Consider the following 17,321-nt stretch of genomic DNA (forward strand, 5'->3'; position numbering starts at 1 on the left):
CCAAAAATATGTAGTGGGGGGAAAAAAAAAAAAAGTCTATTCGTAACATCATTCTAATGCAGAATTACACAAATCTCAGTATTTTCAGGCTTTGCTGGGATGTACTACAAACTAAATAATAAAATAGCCACTGTCCTTATGCAGGAATTTCTTCGCATAAAAGATCACAAAAGTAAAAAAAGGAGGCCTCACAGTTACTACAATAGCCCCAAATAAACCAACCAAATTCCCATGACGAAATGTGACAGTATCCTTCCTTCACAGAAATACAGAAGTGCAGTACAGTCTGCACTAGTTCCACACTGTAGAGCTACAGAGTTAGTTGTTTATTAGGGTGTGGGGGGAACAAACAAACAAATGAAACCACCAAGAACCAGTAATCCTACAATGAACAAGCCCTCCATTTCAAATCATGCACTATGCTCATGTCAAATTTTACAGAGCACATCCTTTGACTTCATCTAAAAACCGACACTCAATTTCTTCATTAAAAATGTTTTTCAGAGCAGTGTTAACTGGAGTGTCATAAATAAACCATGGAGGCCACACTGGACAATGACACAAAGCCAGAACTAAAAGGATACTAAATAGATGTCAGGCTTCTACTTTGCCAGGTAGGACCTGAAAATAGTATAATTAATATTTGTATCCTAACACATAGTGGGGTAAATTATAACTGCACAGGTCACTTTTTCTAACTTTCTTTGATTTCTTGTGCATGATTTGGCAACTTTAAAAATGCCCTTTGATATAACTTTAAGCATTTTATTTCTTAGGTTCTTAAAAAAAAAATGAAAAGAATAAAAAACATGAGGAATTGCCTCATGTAGTACAAGACTATCTGCACCAGTTACCAGGAGTAGAAACTTAATCTCATGGCAGACCTTTGCTATGTGCGTTAACACAGGAATCAAGAGATTTTCATCACTGTCCTAGTTTCAGTTAGGACAGAGTTAATTTTCCTCCTAGTAGCTGGTAGGATGCTATGTTTTGGATTAGGATGAGAAGAGCGCTGATAACATGCTGATGTTTTAATTGTTGCAGAGCAGTGCTTACACCAAGCCAAGGACTTTTCAGCTTCTCGCTCTGTCCTGCCAGCGGGCAGGCTGGGGGTGCAGCAGGAGCTGGGAGGGGACAGACCCAGGACAGCTGACCCAAACTGGCCAAAGGGGTATTCCATACCATCTGACGTCATGCTAAACAATATATAGGGGTAGCTAGCTGGGGTGGGGGGCTGGCTGCTCGGGGATAGGCTGGGCATCAGTCAGCGGGTGGTGAGCAATTGCATTGTGTGTCACTTGTTTCGTACACATTATTATTATTATTATTATTGTTATTATTATTTCCCTGTCTTAATAAACTGTCTTTATCTCAACTCACAGGCTTCACTTTCTCATTTCTCTCTCCCATCCCAGAGAGGGAGGGGGGAGGGTGAGAGAACGGCTGTGTGGTGTTTAGCTGCCAGCCGGGTTAAACCACAACAATCACCTGTGCAGTCCAGCACTCTACTGCTGCAGCACATGGCATAGGTACCAGTAGTGAGCATTATATTTACTTGCCAAGAACAGGGAACAGTCAGATGCTTCTATGCCCTGTTCTTGGCATTGTTATTTTTAAACCTCCATAAAATAACCTTCTTGGCAAAAGAGGGCTTTTCTCTGTGACTCACCTGCCTAGTGCCAGTCCATCTATGCCTGCATTACCAGCAGTACAACTCAATAGCAATGAATCTGTAGACTGAAATAGTTGGTGCTGAAGACCCAGCATCTGCACTATTCATGTTTTCTGCTGCTTTACTTTGAACTAACTCTACTCTGATCCCATAGACTGCATATTCATTAGTTGTTGGAGAACATTAGGTGCTTTTCTAAGGCACATCTTCCAGTTTAGCTTCATCCAAAAAATTCAGTTCATGTCCTCCAAAACCTCTCCATGATGTGAAACAATGAGCAATACATATTAGGACCATCAGGAAATTTGCTTCAGAGAGCATACTCCTTAGTCAAACTGAAATGCTAACATATTGGCATCCTATCCCTCCCCGTACATGGTTTTCCTGCCAAAGCAGTCCCAATTCCCTCTCCTGACTTTACATACAGTTGATTTCTCCCTTTCTTCTCAGAGCGTTTCTTACTTTGTTTCCCATCCCAGATTTCTTATCTAATCTCAGTCTTCCACTCTTCCTTTTACTCCTTGACCCAATGTATCTGTACAGCCAGTCCCACATTTTCCTCCCACATTCTCTTATCTATCTTTCCTTCACCCCATGAATATAAAGTCAAATTTTTCTGTTCAGCTAGTCTCAACTGGTCTTATCCCTTTCCTCATATGATCTTGTCGTTCTCCATTAGAAGTATGAAGTTTGGGAGAGTCAGAAGCTATCTGTAAAGTGCCTTCCATAATGCCTGAATGTGAGACAGGAAGTGTCACTGATAGTTCATCCCATGGTACACATCCCACGCTGCAGCAAAGAAGAAAGCAAAAGGAAGCAAAAGGCCACTTTTTAAAACCTTAGTTCCAGAAGAGCAATATGTTAATTTATTCTAAAGAGACTGCACACACATAGGACATGTAGCAAGACAGAGCATGCTTAAAGAGGAAACTTTTTCAGAAACGTTAGCTGTTAACATCCAAGAAGCCGCTACAGAGCCTGCAGAAAAAGGGCTTTTTGTTTGTTTGTTTCGTGAAAGGTTGTGGTAAAATGTGTTGATGTGCACAGATATTGCAAAAAAGACTTGTCCATGAACACAGGACCACTGCCTGCCAAATTTCAAATCCCTGATCTGGGATGAAGTACAACAAGGGATTTTAAGACGTATTAAAGAAAAGGTTTCAAGAATGTTTAGACAACAGGAAACAACATGTTTTTCCTTGGAATATGTTGAGTTATTTTGGCTGAAATTTCTCCAAAACACTCAGCACCTGGCATGCAAAGTTTCTGACCGAACTGCTGAATTTTGGCAAAAAATCATTCATATAAAGTGAAGTATCAGTCAACCTTGACAATTAGGGTTACCAGCTCCGTATATATTGATTTCAAAGAAGGAAGAAAGATATGAGGTAGCAGGTTGTCAGATAACTGAGCCAGCTGATGGCACTCAACAAGCACGTGACAGTAATTGACCAATGGTAAATTACGTAGTACCATAGGAAAATGAACGCATGGCAAGAAGGAAAAAAATGTTACAAAGCTATCTATATTGAAATCTTTTGCATTAAGCTTTTAGCAAAAACTTAGGAAAGCTAAAACTTGCAACTAACTAATGACTTTTGAGAATCAAATGAAACTAGATTAGGACAAGTCTGTGTCTTCAACTTCATTTCCTGTTAATTTCAGAACCAGCATCCTTCTTCTTTGGTATCAGAACCAGAACACTTTCCTACCATTTCTTGCCAATAATGGTGCAGAAAGCAGACATCAGGGCCCAATCCTACAATTTTTCCATGTGCACAAAGGGCAGTGGAGCTAATGGGAGTTCCATGCATATAGTACTAGAAACATCAGGCCCCTGCTATCTCATTTCCCAATGGGACGGTACATTTTACAACCTATTACACTTTCTGTTTGAATATCATTAGTCAAACCTTTAATCATTTTAACAGAATGTTAGAATCTGGCTTGTTGGCAGAAGTCTAACTTACTTTGTCTTTCAAAGGCAATTAAGTGTTAGTGGAAAAAAATAAAGAACTTTTGAAATGACAGTTCATTTCATATTTGCAAATCAGTCAGCTTTCTTTCAGTGCTGTTTAGCTTTCTGATCAAAGAAAAGCATTCATTTTTTGTAAGAACATACTAAAAAGATAATAAAACAAGGTAAGTCATGTATGAGAAATTATTTATCAATGTCTACTTTTTTTTTTTTTTTTTTTTAAATTAGGACCGAGATATCTAGGCACTTTTATTTTCCCTAATGTCTCCTTTTCTTTTTCGTAATAAAATCTTTGGTTCTTGCTTTCCTTCCAAACTTTTAATTTGCCTCATTGCACGGTAAAATTTACATCCTGCTCACAACCTTACAAGCTCCCTTTTAAATATGTCTGTCATATGCCGATAATTTTACTTCTCACCAATACCTCTGAAAGCTTCCAAATTAAGCTTTGGAAGATATTGTATCTCCCTTTCCCATTAGCACAAAGAAAGTATGACATTATTTCCACATTGCATTTACACACTAGATGATTATAAGGAAGTTTTTCCATACAGTGTTGAACAACTTGACCCAAAAAAGATGTTGCCACTATCACAATACCAAGAAAATCATCAAAAGTTCTGAGTTTAGTAGCGTGTGTACTGTTTTCCTTATGTGAATGGTTATTCAGTCACACAATCTAACCTACTGCAATGCGAGACAAAAACAAAACTTGACATAACTGACATCTTTCCCTAGAACAGTCTTTCTTCATCTAATTTTAAAGAACTCTTCAAGAGCCAGTGAAATCTGACAGAGGGAAAAATAAATAAAAATGAACCATGGGTATTCTTCAGAACCTATTCAAAGCAATAAGAGACCTTCCACCAAGCGAGGTCAGCAGTAGTCAGCTCTTAACCTGTGTCAGAACATCACAAAAATTAACATTTTCTGTCACAAAATGACAGTTTCAAAACCAGATCTATTTTACCACTTCATCTGTACTATATTTACTAAGTAGTAGTAAGAGGTGAACCTTTTAATTTTGCTTATCAAGAATTATCCAGACAGACTTGCCAATCTGATGAGTTTAGTTTGTGTTGCCCTAAACAAGCTAGGGTGCACCCAGGAATTACCCTTCTTCAGGAGAATTGCTGTTGCTGTAAAACTGGAATAGACAGTGCAATTCCAGCTGAATAGCGAGGGGAGAAGAGAGATTTTGTATATATACATCCTTATATATCTATATATATATAGGCACATATAATTTGGTAATACTACAAAAATATCATCCAAACTTTACTGCTTCACAGACGCTTGCTCTGTGCTGACCAGAAGCTCTGAGTATTTGATATGACAAACTGAAGAATGAGCAGCCCTCTATGTAAACTCTTTCAGCTCAATACAAATGTTCAAGACGTTTGCTCAGTGTTTCAGGATGAGCAACTTTATAAATTACTGAACTACATTCTCTCATCTATGAAAAAGGCCTCGAGTAAAGACAAGGAAATGCTGACATTGATACCTCATCCAGAACACACAAAAAAGGTTCTTTTTGACTTGTGAAAAATTCCATGACTTTAAAAGAGGTTGCCACAAAAACGTTCATTATTTAGTTTAGATTACCTTATGTATTGAATCACAGAACTTATGCAATACAAATAATCACACTGTACAGTAACATGCATTAAGATAACATACATTGCTTTTCAAATCACATTCACATTGAAGTGTACCGCAAACAGTGTCATAAAAATATCACAGAAATATTTATATGTACTGCAATAAGAATTAAACGTCATTTAATATACAGCAGCTCTTTCAAAATCAGGGCATTAGTGAAATCTTTGCAGGCTGAACTGTAACAGTACTAAAGTATCTGCAGCTGTCTGAGACAGGTGTTTCTTCCATTTAAAGAATACCTACTTTCATTTGAACTTTGCATATTGACTTTAATAGCATGTGATCATCACCCTAGCATCTGTGGCTGTGCAGGAAGGTAGCAGACCCCAGAGGCTCCAACTCCATGTGACAAATACTTATGCACATTGTGTGTCCAGAAATAAATAAATAAATAAAAATAGATGAGGCAACTGCTACTCCCACTTGATAAGCACAATGGACACGTTATGAGATTACAGAGCATCATCTGTGAGGGTGGAGAGCATACAAAACCATAGGCTTGTGCCCATTCTCCTCTCATCTACTATCTGCTAGAACAACCCATTCAACTGGAGAAATTGTAGTTTCAAAGAAAACAAAAAGCAGAGGCAAACCTCTGTGTACACCTTATACTCCAGTACAAGGTTCAATTCTGATATCCCTCTCTTGTATTTTCAATACTGCTGAGACCTGCAAAATTACTCACAGTAAGATGCTAATTATTTTGAGAAGGAATGCCAGAATTTGAGTCAAACACACAAAAATGAGAAGTGTTTCTCCCTTCCACTCTGTGCCTTTTGTACCATAGAATTAGTTAACTTGCCTCTGAAGTTCAACTGTCTTTAGACACTTAAAAAAAAAAAAAAAAAAAAGGCAAAGTTAAGTTGAAAACCAGGCACTTTAAATCACATGCCACAATTTCCATAAAACCATCTATAAGATGTTTCCATGATTTAAAAACATTGCTGCAGCATCACACATTGCAACATGAGGACACCCTCTAAAATAAGATGTGTATCTTGATGGTTATTCCTGATAGAACGAATTAAGTTGCTCTACAAAAAATGCATATCTCAAATTCTTTCCTAGCTATACCCTTATGTGTGGTATCCCTCACGGAATTTCAATTGACTAATCTAGCGCAGACTTTAGAGTAAGTAGCTTTGGAAAACTGCAAACAAGTATATAGTGAAAAGGTCATACTCTGCAATATGTGTGTTAATATACAAGCAGAAAACATAGTCAAGGATAAATCATCACAGGATCAATTTGCAACCTACTTTTTTCTGGTGAGACATGTGCCTTAGCTTGTCCCCTCACAAGCCTGCATGTCGAACCATCTCCTGCACAGATTCCACAGTTGTCTTCCTTGGCATTGCTCCCAAGTTGTCGATCACAGCCTACTGCCTGCCAACATCAACACCACAGTCAGAAGGAGGGCAAAGCTGTAGTAGACATGCTCAGGTTTCTGGAATTTTATTTATTATGTTATCCTTTTGATTTTATGAGCTGGCCTCATTTATTCAAAGCATATCTTGCCATATATTTTAAAAGCACACTGTAATTTCCACAATTTTAATGATGAGCCACAACAACTGATACATCACACCTTACAAGCATAGGCAATACATGAATCAGTTTCCCACTACTTATGCAAATGTATGCCATCGAGCATTCTTCTTTCCAACATGAGGGACAACAATATTTGCAATTTGTTTTTCATCACCTGTTTAATTACGTCTGAGAAAGGATTAATGTAAGGAAATAATCCAAGCTAAATATTTAAAGAACACAGCCTTCAGTTTCACAGACAAGCAGCTGTGAGCAGTGATTATAATCTAGTGTCTTGGCCATTCAGAATTTAATTGACACCGGTATAGATGACCTATTTGGCATTCATATCAAAACCTGCATGATTCAGGTTGTTTGTTTTGTTTTCTGAATGTGAGACCCAATCGATAAAACTTTGTAATGGTTGTTGTAAAAACATCCAGATTTAATCACTGGCAAAAAATCCATAAGTAGAGTTTTTGAAAAACCATCAACTGAAAAAGATCCAAACTATTAAGAAAACATTTTTGCTGGTTTTCCCTTTTCTTCATATCACTACCCTACAAGAAACATGGGAGTAAGAAAGGGAAGGCAAAAAAAGAGGAATATACATTAACTAGAATTTTCTGCTGAAAGGGAAATAAGGATTTGGTCTCGCCTATCTTACCCTTCAACATTTTGTAGAAGAAACTTGCAGAGAGGACCAAATGCTGAGCAATGTGTTAAGAAAACTAATCTGTAGCTTCAAGTTTATTCAGCTCAGCCTATATGCCTCTTATATCCACACTTCCCTGAGAAGCAAGCTAATTTGTTACGGAAATTAAATATATATATATATATTTAAACAAACTCAGAACTGACAAATGGATAGAAAGCACTATGGAAACTCACGGTTAAAAGCAGTGCTAGAATTTTGAAATTGGCCAGTACACTTCTCTTCCTATATAAAAATGCTTGGAAGGGGCAGTTTTAGCTGCCAAGATCCACTGCATCTGTGCTATGCCAAAACTGACACACGATCCCCTTGGAGAGGTGGGGATGGAGTCCACACGTAACAAGCAGGGCTGGGTCTTCCAGTCCCTGAGTTAACACACGCTCTGCACACCCAGTGCCAAACAGGGAGAAATGTAACCTCTAAGTTTCATCTGTCTATAGAAAAGGCAGCAAAGCAGCCCCTTCTCCCACTCCTGTTCTCTTTATGTTCCTAGTTCCCCACATCCCGCATTCCCTTGAGATGAAGGCGTTATGGAGGAAAGTTAATTGCATTAGCTATTGTACTTCAGTTGAGAGACTTGCTGCACTGAATGGCACCTCTGTAATTTTTACCTCTTTTTAAACACTTCACAACAGGTCATAGGGAAGCAAGTTTACACACTAGAGAACAGCTTAGGCACTAGAGAATAGATTACATCAAAAATCCTGTTCCCACCTTTCCTTTTGAAGCCCAGAGCCATTATATACTTGATGCTGACCCCCCTATAAAGAGCTACAAAACATTGCTGTTTGGTAGGCACATGCAAGATGTTCTGCTGGAATTAGTTAATGTCAAAAACAACAGGAACCTACAGGATATAAAGAGGGAACGCTGCTAATATCACTAGACTCTTCATTAATGCCTGTAAAACAACCACTTGTAAAGACTGTGGCCTGCCAATGGGCTCACAGGTGTTGGGAGAACATAAGAACATCATCCCCAAACTGATCTCCTGAACTTACTGCTGGGCAAGGGCCCACATAAAATGTCATTTTATTTTTTTGGGCTTGTTTGGGATTGTTTGGGCTGGCTGTCACTTACTCAGAAATGATGTAGTGCTGAACACAAACAGGATCCTGTAACATCACTAACGAAGCAGCTTAACTTAATGGTTTAATGGTAATGATAACTTAAGTGATAATAAAAGCTTAGTTGTAAGAGGCAACAGATTAACCCACTCCTGTGGTAAATCAGACCATCTCAGAACAACTGCTTATTTACAACACAGAAGCAATTCAGGAACTTGTATACAATTCCAGTACTATAATTTAGGATTGAATTAGAGGTTAAAATGTTTTCACTTGAAGATTTTTTTTTTCCATTTTAGTTCTGGGTTCATCACGGATGCCAAGAAAATAACAACAAGAAAATTGCAAACAAATGACCGAACAAGTTTATCTCCCCATTTTATCACCAATTAGCATTGAGAAATGTATGAAAATGACGGTTTCAGAACCAGAAGCAGACTGGGCCACTACATGGATCACAAAGCAAATACAACTTCAAGGGATATAATAACTCAGTACTTGACGCTGAATTAAGCCTAACTGGCCTTAGGCTAGACGACTCTTTCAATTCCCTACTCCACAACAGACTTTCTTTTTGCCCTTAGAAAACTTCACTGTGCTTTTTATTTCCCACCTGTGAAAGGGGTATAACTGCAATTCTGCACCCCACAGCAATGCTGCAAGAATAAATGTCCTGAAGATCCTGAAACATTCGGGTGGTGCTATGATGGGGACCAAACCAGTAGCTGAGATGGCCTGTATTACTATAGGGTAGAATTTTAGAATATTTACTGCTCCCCACTGCTTCTCCTGCTCTTATTCACAGGAAGATAATACTAGCACATGGGGTAAATTGTTAGAGCTACCGCAAGGGTAATCTTTCTGCAGATCTCACAAACACATTTCCATTTTATACTGTAATCTCATTTCCTAAATATTAAGAATATGCTTATTCACTCATCGGTTAATTCTCAAAGGAAAAATTCAGCTGCATATTGTGATACTCTATGTGAGAAATTGCTATTTCTATTGGTTTAAGCTGTTGTATATTTGTAGGCTACTGATCAATCAATCCTTTGGTGAAAGAAGGGTGTTGAGCAAGCAAAGGACTTAGAAGACCAGGCCATTAAAGCCCAACATGATAATAATAAACATACAGTATAACTGAGCTATTACACACAGTTGCTATGAAAACAAACTTTCATCACATATAACAAAATAATACAACTGTGCAAACATAAGGCACTGTTGTGTCCAACATGGAAAGAGGAAAAAAGATAATCAGCACATCAGCATTCTTTAGAGGATAGTTTCAATAGTGTTACTGCTTATTTTTTAATACACAAATGCCCTAGAAATAAAGCAGGAACACTAGCTGCTAATGCAAGGGACTTTGAGGAAAAGCTTTACAGCTTGCTTGCCAGCAAAGGTTTGACTAGATCCATGCACCCTCTGTGGACTTCCTTTTGAGATTATTTGTATCGACTGTTATGAGTATGCAGTGATATCCCAGGATACAATTTAGAAAATAACTCAATTTAGGATCACAGTTTAGGCCTGAAATGAGCACAGAATTCCAGATAGTTTAGCATATGGTATTTTGACACCAATCATTATAAGTTAAGATATTAATATTTAACTAATAACTTTACTAGAAAAATAAAATGGTGTTTGAGGGAACATTTTGAAAAGAGTACGTGTATATTTGCATGCAGAGCTGTAACAAGGTCTAGTAAATGATACACGGCAACAACCTTGCCCATCTTACACATCTCAGCAAGCCAAAGGGTTCTGATGATTTTCACAATTAAGGTGTTTGTTAGGATTAATTTACTCCACATTGTTAGCTATTTACAGAGCAAAGGGATCAGCTATAAATATTATAGGCAGATTGGGAAAACATCTGCAGGCTTTTAGGGCATAGTCAAAAATAATTATATTAGGTGATTTTAACATAGACTGCATAAATGAAACAAGTGACAATTCAAACCATGTAATGGAAGGACCCTGTCAAGTTAAAAAAAAATAAATAAATCCAGAAACAAATACAAAGGCCTAACAAATAGGTCAAAAGAATGGAACAAGTATTGTAAGGACTCGGTTGCAAGTGTGTTCCCCACACAAATAAACAGTTGGGGAAATATTGACCAATGTTTAACAAAATGAACAATGCATGGAAATTTAATACAAAAAAAAGGTTTTGATAAATAAGTACTTTGTGCATTTAATAAATTGGCCATGATCAGATATCTATGAATTTGGACAGGGTGAAATTGTTTTCAAAGCGGGTATGAACAGTGACTATTCTAGGACAGAACCTGAGAATGTTGTTTAGCTGTCTTTTTTCAAAGGAAAAATAGATACATGCAAACAAATAATACTGTTTTGTCACAAGCAGCTAGGATAGAAAGCAGTTAAATAAGCAGTGAACAGAAGGACTCCTCAGCTTCAACAAACTTCTAAACTAAATGTTAGTGTGCCAGTGCTATTGTGAAACACAGTATTGAGGGGTGTTAAATGTTTTGTAGCGTGCTTAGAATAGCTTGTGTAAGTTCAGAAAGGCAAAGGAAGAGCAAAAGGTCATGGTATAAAACATAGTAATACAGATGAAAGAAAAATGAAATTGCTGCTGCTATGTTAGAGGTGACTATGGAACATTACAAATATCTTTGCAGATACGAATCCAAAAATCACTCAGATGCTCCCACAGCTGTTTTTTTTTTTTTTAACTCTTATGCACTTCCTAAGGTTTCAGTCAAGGTGTTAGATTTAAATGAAGAAATGAATATTGCATCTTAATTCTGATTTATAGTCAAAATATAATCTGCTAAACTAAAGGATCTTCCTTTCTTAAGTAGCTGTTTATAGTAAACCATCATTAAAATAGGACTACAGAGTGACAGATTTGTGAGTATTTGTTTCCCACATAGCAAAAAAACATTGTAGGGAAAACCTGGCAAACCCTAAGCCCCCTTCAGTCTTACCTTAATGAACATGAATACAAAAGGACTAGAACTGCCCATGCAGGGCTCATTACAGGATCAGATTTTGAAATTTGAGTTTTTGCTTATTAGACCATTGCTTTAGGCCTCCTTAACTTGGTTATTCCCTTAACTGACTGCTCACCTCTATCTTCAGGCCCTCTCCTTCAAAACAGGTATGACACCATTTTTTGTAGAATACAGTCCAGGGAAGTGAGTTGTCAATTATAAAAATAATGAGTGTGTCAATCATAAAAATGTTTCTGGAATGCTAAAGATTCAAGATTATATGCTTTGAATAAGGAGCCTGAAGGTATAGCCACACTACATGAAACATGAATACTGAAGTGAAACATGAGTAAAAACACCAGGATCTGTGCGTAACAAGCACTGAGTGTTAAGTACCACTTACTATCGAAAGTATGAAACTGTATGTAGCAATATATAAGATAATATACAATATTTCTCTTTAGAAAAGGGCTCCCTGCTTCTCTGGAGCCAGAGATCCAGGTGCAGCCAGAAAAAACAAACCTACTGAGTTGTCCTAATGGAAGTGGCCACAAAAGAATACATCACTGCTGCTTTTATTTATGGTAGATATATAAATTCTGTGAAACGGTAAGATTGAAGTTGCACTTGTGTCATTCTTTTTCTCTACCTAGTGTGTCTTAGACTAAGCTCTTAGCAGACAGACTATTTAAATATTCAGCAAATATCCACACTGAAAACAAGTATGTGCTAAATACTACTTTATTGTCCTCAACTGATTCTAACAGTATTTTTGATTTATGGCCTCATTTATCAGTGATTCCATCAAAATGATTATGTAAGTTCATTACATTTTTCTATGTTCCATGTTTGCCCAAGGGACTGGCAAGCCCTGTGTCAGGGAGTGATGCTTTTTATTAATGTGATTGATTTTAATAAAATAAAAATAGAAAACCAATTCAACAACATCTCACAATGACATAATTAGCATCCTTCTAGAGTTGCTTTGTAAATCACACAATGGTTGGAGAAATCCAGACGAAGCCTACTCTGAGTGCATTTGCATTTTCTTACTTTCATTGGCCTGGCTATTTCAAAAGACACACATCTGTGTGTACTCATGAAATAGATTGCAAATGGGATAGTAGCACAAATGTTCAGCTGGCATTTAGTCAAATTCAGCCAAAGCAGAAAACCCAGCAGAAGTGCCCAATATTCTTAATTTAAGAAAGAAGTACTACATTTCTGCTGCGCAAGGAGCTGCACTACAGAATACATAAATGGACATAATTATATTTCTTAACAGGAAAGTGATAGTTATTCTACAGGGGGATCCTTTTCCTAAAGGCCTGACCAGTCTATAATTATCCTGGTACATGCTGCCCAGTAGTTAAAGTTTTGCAATATTCCTGTAACAGATCTTTTGCTAGTCATTCTCAATAAGTGAATCCTGTATTGGTTGGACCACTGCCACTGATCTGCTGAAGGGTGTAAAGACTATGTGAACCAGGTGCAATTGGTTTTCATTGCCTGTGAAATTTGTCAAGGTGTGAAAAACATTGAATAAAAGTAGGCTATTACACCAAACAGATCCAATGAAGTGATGGGACTGCCCTACCACCAGAACCAGTAGTAGTTGGACTATCATAACCAAATTATTTATTTCATCCTTAAAAGAGATCAGAATTTAGATTGAAACGGAGCAAAAATATCTATGTAGTTTTAAAGGTTATCAGCATTGCACAAAATACAACATATCCTCAGAACTATTTCTGGTAAAAATAATGTTCTCCAAGTCTTGTGACTTGACTAAGGAAAGACATATGTTTTATTTCAACATTTGCTAGTAAAAGAAAAAAGAAAATAGTGAGAAATCCTTACATGCTCACTAAAATAAATCTCTATTGCAGTTTATTAGAAGCACTCTCAAGAGGGAAAATTAAAATCCTCAAGGTCTCGGTCAGAGAAAAAAGATTTCTATTTCTACAAAGAGACACCAAAAACTCCCAAACTCAAAAATTAAAGCTCTATTTAACTGTACAGGCACATCTGCTGTCACACTATGCAGATCTTGTTGCATCAGTGTCAGATATTTGTTGCATTTTCTCCTGCTCTACTTGTCTTGCCACAGAATCACAGTGCAGGCAGATGTTAGGAATGTCTGCATCCATACAACAAATAACTTTAAATATGGCTATGGGAATTTATGGTAATAAAAACATAAGTATAAAATTCATCATGGGAAAATCCTGCTCTGTCTTAGTATTTTCCATGCATCTTTGCTGTGCTGTAAAATCCAGAGGCTATCATTCAAAGCCCATCTATTCATTTACTTTGCAGTCTACGCTCACATCCTTTGCTTTGCGATAACTTCAGCTTGTAGTTTATTTCTACACAGATAAAATATGTCCATGGAGAGAATATAAAGTAGTAACTCCCACTCTTTCCCATGATCATCATCTACAAGTGATTCTGAATAACAGAGCTATAGATACCAGGATATCCCTCTAATTCAAAAAGTCACTTTTTTTTTTTTTAAAAAAAAAAGTAGAATACTTTCTATTTAAGGTAGAATTTGCCTTATCCTCCCTGAATATTTAATTGGTCTGATTCTTTCCTCACACAGTCCTGTCTCATAACTCTTCAGTTATGTCTACTCTCAACCTAACGAAGGTTTGATTGTAGCACAGGGTCCTGCGTCTCTGCCAGCAAGCCAGTGCAGATCAGTAGCAGCCCAGACAAGCTGACCGGTGTGTCAGCATATTTTAAGAAACAGATTACAGCCCCTTCAGGGACCTTGAGCATGTACTCTGACAGTGTATATCCCAGCCCATCACTTCATTTTCTTGGGAGCAAGAAAATTTCTTCAGTGTTTTCAGTTGTTTGTGGATGAGAAAGCAGGGAGTAAAGATAAAGCATGTCAAAATCCAAAGCTCAGAACAGAGGCATAAAATAAGTCAGAATGATGGGCATGAGGAGACATACCATGATGTTTAAATTCCCCAGCCCTCAATACAGAGAAAAAGAATGTAAAGCAATAAAAAATAAAAAATACAGTGCATAAAATTCATTGCATACTAAAGGGCTCCTAAAAAGACTTTCCACATATTTCTGCAAACATTTTTATATCTGAAGGCAAGAGGCTAAGGAGTGTTCCACAATTCTGCAAATCCACTTCCATCAAATAAAACAAAGTGTTCCCAAAACATTTAACTCTTACTACAGGATCTGTCACATGCTAGGGCAGCTGAGAGATCATAGGACCACCCAGCAGGAGAGTAAGTACCCTTTCCCACACTGTTTCCATTTTAGAAAATACACATACACACAGAGGGTAGGACACAAATTCCCATTAGGCTTCTTGCTTGTGAGAATGCTTTTGAAAAGAAATCAATATATGGAATCAGATTACTTTGTCTTTCTGACTGGGCCCAGCCAAGTCTCCCTTGCTATAGGAAGGTGAAGCTAGCTCTGGGGAATTTGAAGGTTACTAAGGCAAGTTCTAGTTCAACAAGTTCAAGGCAAGCTCTAGTTCTAAGGCAAGTTATCTAGTTCAATAAGATAACCAAATCCTGAATTATCCTACTGACTTTATTATTGTTCACATGCTGTAGGACCTTGCTAGGTTGGGAAATAAAATCATATTTGTACAAAGCTCACTAAAACAAAACAAAACTTGGCGAAGAGCTTCACTTAAAAAAAAAAAAACACACACAGATAAGAAACTGGAGATCAGAAATAACCCACCACTTATCTGACAAGAAAGGATAAACACAGACAGTAAGAAATCCCCATCAGCTGTATTTCTCCATAAGAAACAGTGGTGTGGAGAAAAATAAAAGTTCTAAAAAGAGATGACAGTTTCTAGCAGCAGTGAACAGCTGTAAACTACAAGCAAGGGATTCCAAATGATTTTTTCAACGCATCTTACCATTATGTGCCACAAAAGCTCTCCATTGAGTCCGCAACAATGTCATCTCAAGTGAGCCACTACGCTGAGGTTGGCTGTCACATTAGAGGGGTTTGAATGAGCTCCTAGAGTGTGCCTGTGCAATCTGCTGGCTTGGGCAGTGCTGAGAGCCTCCGTGGGAGAGGAAATGCCAATTTCCATGACAGAGGGTGGCATTGGCAAGTCACAGAGGACAGGTTTATGAGATGTCACACGTGTGTAGCTATATGGAGATTTTGGTACATAGATCTTCAGGCCAGAAAGATTTATTGGATCTCCATGAGTAATTCCCATAGTCGGTCTGGATAAAGTCCAGCTCTAGTGCCTGCAGAAATATGTAGCCAGAGTATGGGTCTCTGCACTGGGATCTCTCCATGCTCCCACGTACTTTTGTACATAATTACACTGTCTGTTGGCTACTTAACAATACCCAGGAAAGGGTATAAGTATAAAAGACTTAACGAAAAGCTACTTCAAAATCAATTCCTCCCATGAGTTGAGGTTTGAAGGCTAAAAAGATGAAAGGCAAAAAATGTGATGTGGAGATTTTTTTTTTCCCATAATATACTGTGTAAACTGTTATTCAATGATTAGCTATTTCAACGTCTTAGGGTAAGGTTATATTGAGTAACACATCACCTTCAGCATGATTACTCCAAAGAGTAAAAATTAGAAGATTTATATCTAGATAGCTATTTAACTCCTAACATTCAATTAAATGCTAGAGTAAATTCAGGAAGGAACATAAGAGAAATTTCTGTATTTTTAAGGAATCAAATCCCCCCTTAAAGCATAAGATATTCTTCGATGCCTCATTATTCATTACAATAATAAAAAATTAGAAACTAGCTACAGACAACTATGTAGATTCATTTCCTACATATATTTCTAAATGAGATGAAATTCTTTACCATTTCCTGTGGTTTTTACTGGGAAGTCTGTGGTAATTCTGGATAGAAACATCCTTACTAAGTATCTGAACACCAAACCTCTTGCGCATTTTGGGAAGCCCTTTAACACACAAGCAAAAAGAAGTATCCACAGGAACTCACAGGGAAAGCATACAAAACACCTTAAGCTAGCACTTTGTGAAAACAACTCTTAAAACACAGGGAGTCAGAATCAGAAGAAATTACTAATGTGCTATGATTTTATGTTTTAAGCATGAGCAGAGCTCATGAAAAATCATGAAAAAACGTGCAGACTACCAAAGGCTTACAGCAACTGTTTTCAATGAAAACTGACAGATATTTACATCAAGAGTAAGAGTGCTTTGGCAGCAAGTGTGTGAGATACCTACTTGGCATATCGTGACATGTGACAGAAAATAAGCAGCATGGCAGAAGTCAATGGCACTCCACTTGACATATGGGATGTGTTCTGATGTCAGCTAAATTTATGCCATATGCTACAAAGCATAGTGTAGTGTCTGCTTTTTGGGAACACAAACAGCTTGCTGACACTAAATGGAAAGTTCACCACAGGATTTACATCATCTTTGACCTAATTGTGACAGCCTAGGACAAAAGTACTCAGGCTGCTCCTCAGGACTCCAGAGTTCTTGGGTGATGCATGTTTGTGTTGTCCAAACACATTACTCCAGATTAGGAAAATTATCAGTGTAACCATTTTAGGTACTGAAACAAGTAAGACCCCATTTTGCATTTTGGTAGGGAAAAAAAAAAAAAAAAAAAAAAAGAAAGTATTAAAAACAAACAAAAAAAAAACAAACAAGGGGATGCAGGGCCCCGAGGCAGATGGAGCAACTGGGTAAATGTTGCCCACACATGTCTGACATAC

The 17,321-nt window shown here is 37.5% G+C and overlaps 1 protein-coding gene across 13 annotated transcripts in view; it reads right to left on the bottom strand.

Annotated features, from left to right (window-relative positions):
* The window catches only part of ADAMTSL3 (ADAMTS like 3), a 200,663-nt gene that overhangs the window by 74,136 nt on the left and 109,206 nt on the right, over positions 1–17,321 (bottom strand). For 12 of the 13 annotated variants that reach the window (XR_014588478.1, XM_083849612.1, XM_083849611.1 and 9 more), the window contains exon 7: positions 6,572–6,698. The exons of the other annotated variant lie outside the window; for it this stretch is intronic. Coding sequence is in view for 11 of the 12 variants with exons in the window: in XM_083849612.1 (XP_083705738.1) it covers positions 6,572–6,698 (127 nt within the window). In the remaining variant the exon portion in view is untranslated. The remainder of the gene's footprint in view (positions 1–6,571; positions 6,699–17,321) is intronic. 13 annotated transcript variants of the gene reach the window in all.

This window comes from Anser anser (genome assembly GCF_964211835.1).
Source record: "Anser anser genome assembly, chromosome: 10".
In the NCBI taxonomy this organism is placed as follows: Eukaryota; Metazoa; Chordata; class Aves; order Anseriformes; family Anatidae; genus Anser; species Anser anser.